The sequence below is a fragment of the Polyodon spathula genome, chromosome 25 (assembly GCF_017654505.1).
Source record: "Polyodon spathula isolate WHYD16114869_AA chromosome 25, ASM1765450v1, whole genome shotgun sequence".
NCBI classification, from domain to species: Eukaryota; Metazoa; Chordata; class Actinopteri; order Acipenseriformes; family Polyodontidae; genus Polyodon; species Polyodon spathula.
Genome location: NC_054558.1, coordinates 23082320 through 23098013, shown reverse-complemented (window position 1 = coordinate 23098013; position 15694 = coordinate 23082320). Strand labels below are relative to the sequence as shown.

The 15694-nt window shown below is 44.9% G+C and overlaps 1 protein-coding gene across 3 annotated transcripts; it reads right to left on the bottom strand.

Annotated features, from left to right (window-relative positions):
* Positions 1-58: 58 nt before the first annotated feature.
* Positions 59-15642, bottom strand: LOC121299853. 3 transcript variants are annotated; one of them, XM_041228007.1, is made up of 8 exons: positions 15555-15642; positions 14653-14977; positions 5057-6018; positions 3978-4029; positions 3299-3428; positions 2884-3026; positions 2253-2486; positions 59-2070 (listed from the first exon to the last, which is right to left on the bottom strand). In XM_041228007.1, exons 2-8 carry the CDS (start codon positions 14740-14742, stop codon positions 1492-1494), a joined length of 2190 nt encoding a protein of 729 aa, XP_041083941.1. In that variant the 5' UTR covers positions 14743-14977; positions 15555-15642; the 3' UTR covers positions 59-1491. The 3 variants fall into 3 exon arrangements, with proteins under 3 accessions (XP_041083941.1, XP_041083942.1, XP_041083943.1); XM_041228008.1 differs by lacking the exon at positions 15555-15642 and adding an exon at positions 15239-15543; XM_041228009.1 differs by lacking the exon at positions 59-2070 and having other exon boundaries at positions 2089-2486.
* Between the last annotated feature and the right edge of the window lie 52 nt (positions 15643-15694).

Genomic DNA, 15694 nt, shown 5'->3' with positions numbered 1-15694 from the left:
AATCCTGTGCATGTTTCCATTGAGATTGACAGAGGAGGTTACAAACTAAGTGAGGATTGCATGACAAACAGAATCTGACTATTATCTATCTCTATATATAAACTGCTTGACAATCTGTATGCGGTATTGGCAGTCTGTTCTACAGTATTTCTACCAATTCAACCAGATTCCACAGACAGATAATATATTGTTTAAAAAAAAAAAAAAAAGTATTTTATCAACACTACTCTATATTCCCTTTTTGTTTTTTGTTTTTTTTGCAAACATAACAGTGCTATAAAATTCTCAAGGTAGTCTCATTCATTTGGCTACAAAGACAATAAGATGCTTTTATTTATGTACTAGACATCATCTACAAACGTGGTGCCTTGTAAACCAGGGTTAGACAGATTGCAATAACCCAAGAAAGTGGTGCCTCTCTATGTGAGCCTGTGGGTCGAGTGAAACAATACACAGTAGCAGGTAAAGGAAATGTTTAAACACCTGCTGCACCTTGCTAAGTGATAACCCACATAATAGGATCCAACTCAGCACAACCAAGAAATCGCATGTGAAAAAGTTTTTCAAATCGAAGCATCTGCTTTTGTAATTGCATGTCTCCAGTTTCTAGAGCAGGAAGGAGGATACATCATGTCAATTGGTCGCCTCTCTGGTGTGGTGTTTTAGTAGAGTGAAGACTTGTGGATTGAAATCGTGGGCCACATTAAGAGAGCTGAAAATGCTGTGAAGTTGTCGTGCGTGGAAGATCTGCTCCTTCTACATCACTCTCAAACAAACACCCGTCTAAGAGTCCTGCAGCAACCAGAACTCATCCCAGATTTCAATAAGCCTCGCTTAGCATTGTGGACCCCGAGTAAAGACTAACAGAGTCCCATTGCATTGACACTAATGCTACGAGTAGATCAAACTGACATCTTCTCTTATGTTATCTTCAGATAGGAAGCTATGCCACAGGCAAGGTATTTCCAGGGTGCATTCTCAGAATCTGTTAGGGTCTGGATTTTTCCAGGTCTGACAATAGACAGTGTAGGGTTTTTCTACTTCGCTACTGTTCCAGGGCAACACACACCTGGCACAGTATTTGGAGGAAAGTCGGGTCCTTTTAACGTTGGTTTCAGAAGACAAAAGATAAAGCCAAAGCAGTAATGTCAGCTGGTTTCTCATCTGGTTAAATAAAGAATTGACTGGACTTCAGCCTAAGAGATGCAACTTAGTAAGAACTGGCAGAAGAGGAGAAGCCCAATATTTCTACCTCTGCAGTCCTGCATTTTCAACACTGGGGCTTTCCAAGCATCACACTTGTTCACTAACCCCACAGTATACTGTGGCTGGCAGAACTAATGAGCATGACTTCTGAGTTGGGGTATTGTACACATACGGTGACTCTGTTGCACTGGTATCTGTTAGAGAGAGGCTGCTCTGATTACCTGAGGAAACAAAAACACTGGATTGATCAACACACTCCATTCTCTCGGGGTTCCCCCAAAGGCTCTAGTCGGATGTTGTGCTGGGCTTGAAAGGAGACCCATTGACCGAACTGAGATGGCATTGGGCTGCCGGACTGTTGTGGTCCTTTTTCCTTTTGGGGTTCAAGTCCTGCTCATCACCATTCTGATGAGACTCCCCACACTGGCCGAGATGCTCAGCAAGGACCAACGGCTGCCGGTCGTCCTCCTCCGAGATGACAAAGACCGGCACCATGACTCCATCAGGTTCGCCAAGGAGGACCCTGGTCTTTGCTACACCATCCACCTGGAGGGTCCTGCTGGAAGAGCCATTTGGGACCTCTACAGGGACGATCGAAGGCTGTTCTGGGGGGCCGGTGGGACCCTTGGTGGACTCAGGTAAGCTCGTTCGGAACCCGAAGCAAGGGCTCCCGAACCTGGCTCTCTGCAGGTTGCTTGTTGAGTTGAGCCGGCGCTGTCTCTGGGAGTGCTGGCTCAAGGGGTACGAGGCGTTGCTCATCGAAGAGTCAGAGTGATTCTTCTTTGTCTCGGCTTCCAAGCGAGCCTCCGACAGCACTATCCGCTCTCTTCCCCCGCCACAGTCTGACCCTGACCTGGCGGAACCCTGAATAATGAGAGTGGAATGTTTTAACTTGCATGATTAGAAAGTTACCTTCCTAGACCTAAAAACTGAAACAGAAAGCACGGCTTGCTTTTAAGGACTTTTCCTGTCAATAGTCAATTAACCGGATAAGCGACTCATCAAGCAGGCGCTGCGTTTTCTTTACCAGTTGAACCATTGCTTACGTTGTCCACCAGTTTTGTGAAGGGGCTGGTGGAGTTCCAGCTGCACCACTTCCTCTGCAGCTGAGGCGGCAGGAAGTCGTGGAAGGTGCGGACGCTCCAGGCCCTGGGTCTCAGGGCTCCACTGTCCCTCTCAGCCCTCGGATCTGGGAATGGAGGGGTGCTGGCAGTGTCTGGAGTCAGCCAGTCACACACTGTGCCTGGGCTTGTCTCACCACTATTCAGGTTCTTGTATTGCTGTTTAAAAAAACAAAATACAAAAAAACTATTCCAATATAAAAGCTACTGCAAATACTAAATCGAGTCAATACTTTGATTGAAAATGTGTCTGATAGTTTAAACGGTAGATGAGCAATGCTTCCTATACGGTATACACGGCCTAAACATTTATAAAAATAGATATTCAACCTTCCATTTTACGTTTCATTTTACTTTTACTTTTTTTAAAATAGGAGAAAATTGCCCCTCCAAAAAAAAAAAAAAAAAAAAAAAAACATTCTTAAGCCGTAGCCTAAAAACTCAAATGCATTTCCTTTCGTGGTGTTAGAATTATCCAAACAGGTTTGGGTTTAGAAGAGAAGAAACTGGAGCGTCCCCAGCAATCAAACCTGCAGTATGCCCCCCTCACCCTTACCTTGTAGGTAGAGAAGCTCAGTCCACTGGGCCCGGGTCCTGCAGAGATAACGAACACCTCGTCGGTCCCTGACTCCGACTCGGTGAGTCCGCTGGAGGAAACCTCCTGCTCGTCACGCTGGCACACATCACTCAAAGAGGTCCCTGAAGACAGTGGGGGTAACCTACTCAAACACGTCTAGCTTCAGCAGAGGCTTCGGTTCAACTGACACTTCCCAATTACTTTTTATGTGAAATACCTACCCATGTGTACATTGAAACCAGCACTGACAGAGACGAATGCATTTTAGGTACTGCCCTGAATTTTCAACTCACCAGTTGATTAGGAGTTTATAAAATACACTCAAATATTAACAGAAGTTATTTGAAAACGTTTGAAACCAAAGTGAAAGTGCTCCACAAAGCCCATGGCTGACCTGTGCGGGCGGGGCTCTGGGTGTGGTTGTTGTTCTCGTTGTCAGTGGAGATCTCCAGGCTCGAGCGGTTCGGGACCACCAGCTGAAGCTCGCTGATGCCCACGGCAGAGTTCTGGATGCCACGCTGCGACTGGAGACACAACAGGTACGAACTGAAGATCAGTGCGGCTTGCTCTCCCTTAACTTACCAGCCAGGCCCCTTGTAATTACCAAACAGTCTGTTAGAACCAGCTCTCCAAGACCCTTCCGATGTTGTGACAGAGGGACTCCACTGTATTGCACAGTGGTGTGTGAAGCCTAGAGCAATAGCTGGAAACACTGGGGACCCCATTCACACAATGTGAACTCCCTCTTCATTGGAATCTCAACACTGCAGACCAGTACACAGGTCTAGGAAAGAGAACTCCGCTGAAAACTGCAGGACCCTCCACTAAATAAAAATCCACCAGCAAACAAATCTAATGTGCCTACATGGATCTCTCTGCCTGTATTCTTGAGTCAGTATCAAACACTGAAACTACTTCATTAATACAGACATGCTTTATACTTTATTTAGCAGGTATTGCATCTTTAGCAGGTCATAATAAGAGATGCAGACTAGGGTTTATTTGAAGTTGGAGCAGATAACTTGATCTGCGGTCAAGGAATGTAGAAATGAGTCAGACCAGGTTTTCTTTACCTCTTGGTTGTTGGGAGAGTAGGAGTTGGCTCCTTTTCCACATATTTTCTGTCTGCAAAACAAAAACGTCCAGGACAGCATCAAAGTCCGGTCTTGATCAATGTTGTACCTTCCCTACTCGTAACATTCATTTCATTCTGTTTCAGCTCTGCTCTGTTCATTGCATTTCTAGTAGGTCAAAGCGAACTGAATAGAGGAAAACATTACTGTGGTGCACAATACCCCAGCACTTACTTCTTACCATCGATTCAGACTTCAGTATAACAATAACACCTACAAATAGCAGGTAAAAAGCAACACACATCGCTTTGATGTTCCTCTTCATCTGTGACTTTCAATCACAAGATACAGCAGCATCACTACAAAACAAAAACCCCACTGAGCTTTGAAGTTCTCTTGAAAACAACTAAACAATTCTGCCTAGAAAGTTCAAATTGGGTTTGCCTTTTCTTTTGTTGCGAGCTACTTGATAAAAATTGCTAATCAGCTGCACAACCTCAAAAATCCAGCATGTGAATGACTGTGACAGATTGTGAATGATGAATAACAAGACACTAGCCAGACTGGGAGAATACAACAGAACCTGTGACTCAACATCTCCTTCTCAAGACGGGCAGGGCTATGGGATCTGTTCTGCACAGGTATCCTGCACTTTCAATGGCAAATGGCTATTTTCATGACATTTTTAGAATGCATTGTGCTTTGAATAACATCTGTTTGTAATGAACTCAAGTACTTGCTGTTTTAAAATTTTGTTAAGGGGAAGAAAAAAAAATACACCCGCACACTCCACCTTGCACTACAATTACCAACTAAAGCTATCTCACTAAAAACTCCAGTATTTATGCAGGATCCCGAGCGGAAATTTCGGCTAGTTGTTCCTAGTTGATGATTATAATGGTCTAAGCCGAACACACTCCTACAACTAACCATCCCACAACCCCAGCCAACTCTTGAGCAGCCTTTTTAACATGGCAAGTTGATACAAAGGTCATGTCAGGTGGTATTGAATAAACATTTGGTTACTTACAAGCTGGTATCAACACATAATTCTGCTTAAAATGCAGTCTTCCTGTTACCTGAAGAGGACGCAGAGGGCAGCCGCAAGGACGACTGTGAAGAAGGCGGCTGCGCTCACGACAGCGAGGAGCGCGTCGGCCCGGCAGTTCCCGGGCTCCAGGGAGCGGTCGGAGCCCGTGTCCGTCTCGTTGCGGTACTGGAAGAGCAGCGCAAAGCCCCGGCCCCGACCCGTGGTGGTGATGAGCTCCACGATCACCTCCACCAGCTCCACCGAGTTGCCGAACACCAGCTTCTGGCCGCTGGGCTTGTTGGCCCCACAGAAGCGGGAGGAAAAGGTCATGAGGTCTGAGATGTAGAGGAGGTCGTGGGGACACGCGTCGATTGGAGGAGGCTGGGTCCGAGTAGCGCTGCTGGCAACGTCGTCTGTGCTCTCCTTCAGAGAAGGGGTGGTGCTCTCGCCTGGGCGATCGTAGTCGTCATCATCTCCCCTGTAAGAGTGCGTGGAGATGCGGTTGTCCCCGCTTACGCCGGGGCTGCTGTTCTCCTTTGCCTGAGACTCGTCACTCGGCAGAAACTCAGACGACTGCCTGGCCCAGTTGGACACCTTGGCCGCTTCCGTTCTGGAGGACTGCTCTTGGACCAGCACTTGCTTTGGGTCGTCCTTTTTGGACGTCGTCCTTGGATACCCTCCATAGTTACCTTCAGCATTATTTGAGGGGGAGCCTGCAGTCTGGTTGGAAAGTCGTTCTGGTGCCGCCTCATAATCCGGGTCGGGCGTGCTGCTCTCATCGGTGGGGTCTGCCAGGCTCTCTCTGAAACCAGGTGAAGAGCCGTCTTCACTTGAGGTCTCAAACACATCGAAGTCAAATACATCCATTACCAGTCTGTACCCAGCTGGCACAAAGAACTGCCACACGCAGTGCAATCCCGGGTAGTAGCTGTTGGGAAAACCCGGGGATAAGACGAGGCCCTGTTCATCTGAGTCCACCACGTCCACTACAGCTCCACAGGAGTAATAGACCTGCAATTGAGAAGCAGTTAGCTCAGCCGGCAGTAACAAAGCAAAGAAACAGCATTTTCAGAGCAGGAAGGTCCTGAATATGCCTTTTAAAGTAATATTGTCCTGCGATTTGTTTCGGAAAATAACGAGCAATCCCCATCGCACAATAGTGCTACACCGATTATTTGTTCTATAATATTATTTGAATGGAGATTTTTCTATTATAAATGAACCTAACTTTGCTGTACGGCATACCAAAAATTCTATTGTTTTTGTAACCTTAAAAGACAGTTCTAAGTGTAACTATATCATCATTATAATCAAGAGCTAAATGCAGACCAAAACATTTCAGATCATCGTGACTGGCATGAAAGCAGTGAAGAAGTAATAACAGCACATTTCCTAAACCATATCCTGCCTTTTTTCCTCCAATGGTTTTTTTTTTTTTTTTTTTTTTTTTACTTGAGAAAAAAAATCAAATCGTAATAAAAAAACCAGGAATTCCACAGCGTGCGATGTGGCTGCCCAAAGATAAACTGATCTGCCTTGTTTGGGTTTCAAACTCTTAGAAAACAAGATGCTATTTCAAATTCTGCTTTTTCACCACAAAAAAGGAGAAAACAAATCCAACCCTAATTGAAGACACATTTCCTGGAGATCTGTGTTCGATTTCCATTTCAAAGCATTCTTATGGCTGGCGAGTCTTTTTACTAAATTCCAAACATTAGACATAACAAGCTGTTATTCACAATTCCATGACAGGAACGTTTATATTTATTATATTATTATTTCTTTCTCTCTCTCATCCTAAAAAACAGCCAACATCATCTGGTTATTGAGAAGAGAAATCTACAGACCTGAAGACTACCATAAGGTCCTTGTAAAAGAAATCTAACAATATCTCGCACCTTCACAGGGGGACGGGATTTCCATTCGACTTTCCTTCGTGATCACGGCTGTGTGATTTATAACAATGCGTTCAAATCTAAATCCCAGCCAAGGAAAGCACCCACCACATCAAGCCACAAGTGGACAGAATAGCTCTTTCAGGGGATGCTGCATGGATATTCACTTGCTCTTGATATTTCAAGTCTTTGTCATTTCAGAGAACTCTGCAGGTACAGCCATGCGTCTGACCAGAAGCTGACAGCAGTTAAGTTTTGAATAATCTAAATGTCCACGCTGGATGAAAAGCACCAATAAGGTAATCTAACTAACGAACTAAAGGGCACTATAATCGAATAGTAAAAAATGCTCTTGTGTTCGCATACATTATTACTAAAGTAGAATGCCTTCCCCTTCTGCATGTTGTGAAAAACTTGCAAAGTTTCATATCATTGAGACAACAGCTGCCGATACCTTCCCTCAGCTAGTCCCTTGAAAGGTACGGCAAGCCGGCCGTCAGCATCCAGGGGAGGGATTTCTCCCACTTTTTTTTAATGTATTAATGTCTTTTGGAGGCCTGTCTGTATGAGCTGAGAGCCCCTGAATGCAACCCTGCTGCACCCCTCCAGAGTTTCTTAAACACGCACACACATCCACAGACACACAGGCACATACAAACACATGCAACACGCACACACATCCACAGACACACAGGCACATACAAACACATGCAACACGCACACACATCCACAGACACACAGGCACATACAAACACATGCAACACGCACACACATCCACAGACACACAGGCACATACAAACACATGCAACACGCACACACATCCACAGACACACAGGCACATACAAACACATGCAACACGCACACACATCCACAGACACACAGGCACATACAAACACATGCAACACGCACACACATCCACAGACACACAGGCACATACAAACACATGCAACACGCACACACATCCACAGACACACAGGCACATACAAACACATGCAACACGCACACACATCCACAGACACACAGGCACATACAAACACATGCAACACGCACACACATCCACAGACACACAGGCACATACAAACACATGCAACACGCACACACATCCACAGACACACAGGCACATACAAACACATGCAACACGCACACACATCCACAGACACACAGGCACATACAAACACATGCAACACACACACACTGGCACACGCACGCACACAGGCGCTCTGAGAGGTTTATAAACTCGGGGCTCCGAACCTAAATCAGTAAATTATCCAACTTCAGATGTTCGCAATGCAAACCTAGCCGGGGACTTATTAATGTTTATTACACTACAGGTTTCAGATCTCCAGTTCAAAGTGTCTCTCTCTCTCTCACACAGAAGTCCCAGGTCCCAGTTTGTCCCCACGCTGTGGTAGAATGACCCAGGGGTGAGTGGACTCTTCTAGCCTTGCCCTTGTTTCCTCAGCTGTGTGAAGTGGGGGCTGGGATTCCTCTCCTGACAGTTCTAACAGTACAGGTTTCAACAGTACCCAATTCAGCCTCGGAGGCAGAGGTAGACTGCCGGGAGATCTGCGCTTTCATCTGGAGGCAGTAACACAGTGCGATTAATAACAGACAAAACAGACAATATCCCATAAGCAGCAGCATGCTCTCTATCCAGGGTCAACCCAAGGCCTCTGCAGCGCCTCTCCCTGGAGACACGAGCACGCGCTCCAGGAGGTGCACATGTTATTAGTCTTGGAATGTCAAGTCTGGCTATTCCTCTGAAGAGGCTCGTATTCCTGTGAAGAATAAACAATGCACAAGCATGTGAGCTCAGAATAACATCCGCAGCAGAAACAAACTCCCCTTTAAAGGGAAATAAACAACTCTTTCAAAAACAGTGTCAACTCAGATGGGGGTCCAGACACATGCTGCACAGGAAGGAGCCCAGCTCAGGCAGGAAACAAGAGTGTTTATCCTGAAACTTACAGTGTTGTAGCTGGCTGAATGTGCAGGCCTGGCATTACAAAGTGATGTAATGGGAATTTGGGAAGGAGTGATTAACATGCAAGGAGAGTTTGGTGTCTCCAAGTAACTGAGATGAGGGGGTGCTTCATTTGCAGCAATCTGAGCGGGATTAAAGAGCCTGCTGGGTTTCGGTAGAGGACTGAAGTGGGAAGCGCACACTTCGTTCACTGGAATATATTCAGCATGCTGTGGAACAATGCGTCCCACGTTTACAAAATATATCAATTACACAGCTGACATTCAACAGGGCCTTTCCAAGAAAGTCCAATGCTAAGCCGATTTCATAAAGGGTAGTAAAGGACTTGACAATGAGAGCTTCAGCTTACGAACAGGTCAAACCTGCCAAGTTCTGGGAAAAGCATTGAAAAGAATGAAAGGACATGGATTTCTGGCTTCTGCCAGTACAAGGTGTTCTTATTCCACTCTGCTTTACTTTTCTCTTATGGCTCCAGACGGTTTTACTCTTCAGAATGTTCTGCCGTTGGTTGCAAATGTTAAACTTTAAATGATGAAGTTATCCTTTATGAATGACTTGAAAACACACTCCTTTTTCAGGGCATTACTACCACAGAATTGGTTTAAATGTGTTACGGGAAAACAAAGAGGACCCTTCTTTACCTTCTGAATGCTCTTTTGTGATGCCCGCGCTGCGAGTTTGTTTGGCTTAGTGCAGTAACTATAGCAGCGCCCTCCTGATACTAAGAGGATGGAGTCAGTCCCACGGAGCGAGCGCAGAAAAGAAGCACCAGTTTGACATCTAATCAGATCTATGTGGAGGACAAAGCAAAGAGGTACACTGAGGCCGTTAACAAAAGGTGTGCAAGGATACAATTGTGACCTCCTTTATAAGGAAGTGCAACTGAACCAATGTTGACACCTGGGAAACCAGGAGGTATCTTATGGAGGGAGTGCCTCCAGGACTATCCATGACAACCAGCATTGCATTATTCCAGAGTGGGTCAGCTGCCATGGCTGGCACAATCTTACCCAGGGCATGGCTGTGAAGCCTGCAGATTTATTCCCAATAAAGAGCTTTCCAGCGAGGGAGTGTGACAGCCAGGTCAGAACAAACGAAACATCCATGCAGCCATGCAGAATAGTATCGACCTGGACTGCACCACTCGTGGGATGTAAAAGCAGTCCTTCAGCTGATTTGATAGTGCTGGATTCAAGTAAGCTGCAGTACAATCATTGGGAACAGGCTCTTGATCTTCAGTTTCAGTGACTCCTCCGCTACACTCAAGGCTGCTGAGATTAAACTCTCACTCAAAAAACCAGCAAGACGTCACTGGCAGCTGCGCTTATCATGAGAGAGACTTCCAATCAATACTAGCATAATCTGCCCTGGTGAACTGTCTGTAAACTAACCCTTCACTGCCCTGCCTGTTTTCTCAATGTCAGATACATCAAACACTGTGCAGCGATGGGTTAATAAGATCTGTCCTGATTTATAATGTCACGAATCACTTCACAGGGTTAGTAGCTTATGTGTCCAGTGGTACATTTTACAGCTAGTACCATGATTCAGCAGTCCAAAGCACTCTTTCAGAGATTACTGCTTGGACCTGTAAAATTCAAAACGCAAACAATCGAAAAACCCTTTTAACTTCTGAAACGTTATATCTTTTGTAAATAACAACCGTTGTGCAGATGTACAATAGCTGTACAATTTACAGCAATGTGCCTGAAAGCATGGGAGATTTAATCAGCTGGTATCAGATAAACTGGCTCAGGTTAGAACACCTTCATGTGAAGAAAAGGAAAAGTAAAGAGAATTTGTGCCTACCAGAATGGTAATGTGAAGAGATCCAATATACGCTTACCTGCGCTGTTCTGTAGTGCTTCCTAGGACTCTTTACTTACAGCTCTGTGGTACTCAGAGTCCACTGTAATGGATCAAACACAGCGAGCTGCTGACATACATGAAACTGTTCCAGACTGCAGCTGTCGAGGAAATGTTCAGCAATACTAAACTTCATTTTCTTAATAAATGCACAATTTGAATGAACAGGCCCCATTGCTCTGAACTGAACAATGTGGGTGAGAGGTGATACTGAACAGTACCGGTTCAGATAAGCTCAGTGTGTGTGTGTGTGTGTGTGTGTGTGGTGGGGGGGGGTTAGTCAGGTCATGAAAGAATGTGAAACAGGTGCTAATGAGCTTTATAAAAAAGAATTTGTGCGAAGGATTTTCAAGACACTGATTATTGTTTATGTAATATGATGAAATATTAACCCTTTAGCTGCTGCCCAATAGGACTTCCAATTGAACAGAGTGTGTTTGAAAGAGTAACCCCTGCAGGAGACAGCGCGACCTGGAGTGTATCACCATGGATTTCTCGCTACACTAAAGAGGCACGCTCTTAGCGTTGCGTTAGTCTCTAATAAATCATTGTTTCTGATTAAGACTGCATCACAGGCGATTTCTGAGTTTGAGATGGAAAGAATAAACATTGTTTTGCTCGTGCGCTTGAAAAAGCATTTGAAGCATAACAAATGGGGAACAGTTGAGACTGTCATGTCCCTAAGGTCTTCTCCTCAACAATTCTGCACTGTTAAAAGGAAAACTTTTCCTCTGTCAAGGAACCGTCTACAATGTAGTTAAATACACTTTATCTAATGCCATTTAATTCCATGGAAGTATAAATAGTGAATATAAAAACCGATCAAAACCCACAGAATTTGAACGATTCCAAAAAGTGATTGCTGCTGGGTGGAAAAGCAATTACCTTGACTCACTGTCTATTACTCATTTCAAACTTTTGCCAAACAGCACATTCTAGCACCAACATCAACACCAACTGCGCCCAAGCAGCATAGTCCAACACCAGCAGAAAGCCTTCAGATTACCACTGGCTTTACACAGTCCCAGTGATTCACACTCACTGCCTCCCAGTGCAGATTCACACACACACACACTGCCTCCCAGTGCTGATTCACACACACACACACACACACACACACTGCCTCCCAGTGCTGATTCTCACACACACACACACACACACTGCCTCCTCATAAACAGCCCATGTGGGCCTGTGTAAAGGGGGTAGTGAATCTTCACAGGATTATTTACCAGTAGTGAAAATGAGATTACTTCATTCTGTGCATACCAGCCGAGTGCAAATGCAGAATAGCCACGTCAGGAATGACTATCAGATGCTTAAGTTACTGGTTAATAGCAACACCCCCAACTGCAGGGAATCCACCCTTCCACTGCCCCTTCAGTCACCATGTGCACAACTGCACTGCGTCAAGATTCTCATCAATGGATCCATTTTATAATGCATATATGCTTATTTTTACAGTTCTGCCAGGCAACTTCTCAAACTCCATAGAGTACACACAAACTGTTTTTAACTATCTACAACTTCATTTGTAACTGAAGGGTTCTCACCTGTGTAACTGTGAAAGAACAAAATAATGAAATGAATCACTGAATAATGAAAGAACAAAAACACAGAGACCCTCGTCCGTGACTCCGGTAGAGCAGGTTCATTGATAGGGTAATCTAATCAAGGATTTTGTCAAATGAGCTATTTTCAGTTTCAACAGTGCTTAACCCTTTGCTTACCCCAAAGGGATTCACTGGGGGAAATGATTACTTATATAATATTAAACATTACTAGAAAAAATGTGATATTATCCACAGAGACCCAAGGACTCCTAATCAGCTTTCTGAGTATAAAAGTAGAGCATATTGCAAAAAGAACTAGGGCGATTAAGGGGAATGTGTATCATTTAGAAGCACATGCCAAAGCTCTACTGAGTTTACTGAAAAAAAAAATAACTGGCAAAGTGGAACTGGGATTTTGAATTATAAATAAATAAATCAATATGGGAGCCACGGTCCCTTTCATGGAACAAACTCCAAGCCAGTTTATCTCATTCCAAAAATGAACTTGGTACAAAAGAAGACAAAGGCATCTTTTAGACTGCCCCATGAGGCAGATAATCACAGAGACGGCTGGTCCCCTGTAAACAGCAGAGACAGAGCTCTGTCACTCGCAGCTCAAGAGACCCGCAGCCTTTGTTCATCCGGTTTTGCAGGACGCTGTGGCCCCCTATTTATCTAGCAATGTCCCAATTACCAGACGTACACCAGTGAAAAGTGTGCACAGGGTATTTCAATAGGGGGCCCTGGCTCCAGCAAGGTACTGTGGATCTGCTTTGTGGCAAGGTCAAGTTATTCAGCCTCAAACAATATAGACACATATTTTTTAGATTAAAGACCCTCTGTGGACTCAAGAAGGCTCTTACTCTGTCTTCACTCTTATTACAGCTTGTGTACCAGAGTGTGAGGGCTAACCAGCCCCCTGCAAAAATAAAAACAGAAACCGATAGTGACTAAACAAGAAGAGGTTTGGATAGCTGCGACTCTTCAGACCCATACAAGCTGCTCTTTAACCCTGAGATCTCACCACCCCTCGCAATACTGATCAAGGGTTAATCACAGGACCACGCGGTGAACAGAATCCTGGAACTGTTCACAACACGGGCTCCTCGAACACCTCTCACGGCTGCGTCCTGACCCGGCTGTCACAAGAGGAACATGTACAGCTGATGTTCATTTCCCTGAAGAATTCCTTTGGAATATTTTAGGAGGAAAAGCCTATGGATTTGCAGGGCAGTTTTATTTGAAAGTCTTGCCAAAACCATGCTTGCCAAGTATAAAAGTATCTGCGTGCAGACAAAGTGGTGCAGGAATACCGGGAGGTAGAGAGGTGAGCCATGGGGGGCAATCTGGATCTAATTTACATGATGAAGACCAAAGCAGAGGGGAACATACAGGACTTGAGGAAAGGACCTGTCTGGGATTCAGGCCAGCTGTTTATTTACTAAACACCGTGAGGGGCAATAAGGTTAATCCAAACCCAGCAGTCATTAGGGGCCACTGTGAGTTCATTATCACAGGAGGTAACGAATTAGAGTCACACGGGCGCTTCAGACGAACCATTGAGCATTGCTGTATCCCTTAGGAGCACATAAACACTTCAATAACACACACTACATTTATCATTCGAGTGTGGCTTTATTTCATCTGTGACAGCACGCACATTTAATCTACAGTATTTTTCCGCCGTTTAAGTAATGATCCCGGCGGGGCGCCCCGTAGCCACTCTTCCCTAATTAATTGTTGCAAAGTTTCACTGTCAAGTTAGCAGTTCCCTACTGAGCACTAATGCGTCAGACCGCTTCACAAACCCTAGGTGTGAATATCCTATTCCGGGCTGTTTGTTCAATTCACATTCTTCCAAACACAATGCGTGTACAGTACTGTATCTCTTTATGACCAATTAGATATATTAACAGCGCTCTCTCTCTCTCTCTCTCTGTGTTTTCAAGTTTACACAAATAAACAAGCACTCTTTATAAAAAGCGGCCCCGTTGTTCCAGTCTACTGCAAGCGGTACAGTAAACCACAGCTTTAATATTTGTTCCCATGCTTTATTATTTAGCCACTGCATATAATTCATGTGATATATTATAGTATTATGAATAATCTTTAAATCACAAGTTTTCCCCAAATGCTGCTCGTAATGAGCAGCTGAAACCCATTAGATTCCCCGATACAATACGGTAGCAGCTCTCACTTCCACATGCCAGTGACTGACGTGGATTAACACGGCAACAGTAACTCGCTTGCATTGCAGGACTTACACGGCGTTGTTTTTTCTGTTGAGCGTTTCTGGAAACAGTGCAAAATAAAAATGAACGGGAGGTTAAATCTTTTTCTCGTCACTTACTTTGTGTGCGTGTGCCCCCGAAGCCCAGAGAAGGGCGGCTGTCATGAAGATCGGTGCCCAGTTTGCCGTGCTCGGTAAAGTTTTCTCCATGTCTCCCTGTGCAGTAATGCACACAGATCCGTAACCCTCTCTCACTCACTCCCCATTCACCTGGACTGAGCCACCTCGGGGGCGCGCCTTCACACGTCGGGCGGGCGGGCACGCAACACGGGAACTGGGGGTGGCGGGGGGCCTTGCGAAAGCAAAGCAATCCACGGGTTTCTGATTCTCGGGATGTTTCAGGAGTATTCTGAAGCCTGGTGGGCAGTTAGGCTTTTCATGGGGGCTAAAAAAACAAAACAAGAAAAAGATACAATTCATATCAATCACGAGCAACAGTTCAGTCAAATAAATTTGCATATCCCATTCATGATATTCAAATGACCATAACTCATACAAGTACAGAGATTTGAAATTTCACGCGTGCCAGTGGCGGGAGGACCCCAAACCTTTTCTTTTTTTTTTTTCTATATTAAAATAAAAGTACATTAACCTGCAAGATTCAAACGGTCCAGATTTAAAGTACTTGTGTGAATATATAATCTACCTGAGCAAAGATCTAAGCAAAAAACAACAATGTCAGATCATCCAGACACACGTGATAGGACATCAAACAGGGGAGAAACTAAAACCCACAGCATCTAGGTCCTCGGAAATAGAACTGCTTTGCGCGTATCGTGCCAAACAAACGCCCTATAAAGCAATGCAAAGAGAGGAGGATACAGACGCGTGCACAGTGACTTTACTCAGCACGATACATGGCTATGCATAGCTTCTATTTTCCACCTCTAATGGAAAACAAATGAGTTTTCTTTTTCCCTCAGCGAGGCCTGCTCGGCATGCCTGTGGCTGCGCTGACATACCAGGCTGGTTAGTAATTGAACCATTTGCTTCAAGATCGGCGGATGGAGGATGGAGGGTGGCTGTAAAGTACGGGAGGGCATCTTCCAGACTGCACGGCACAGGAAAGCAGACAGAGCCGGCTGTGCGCTCACAGAATTAG

Excerpts from the sequence above, each read along its gene's own strand:
- LOC121299853 (XM_041228007.1), bottom strand. The coding sequence starts at position 14,742 with ATGGAGAAAACTTTACCGAGCACGGCAAACTGGGCACCGATCTTCATG. Across the intron at positions 4,030-5,056 it reads GCCCTCTGCGTCCTCTTCAG|ACAGAAAATATGTGGAAAAG; the intron begins GTAACAGGAAGA and ends TTTGTTTTGCAG. Across the intron at positions 3,027-3,298 it reads CCAGAGCCCCGCCCGCACAG|GGACCTCTTTGAGTGATGTG; the intron begins GTCAGCCATGGG and ends CACTGTCTTCAG.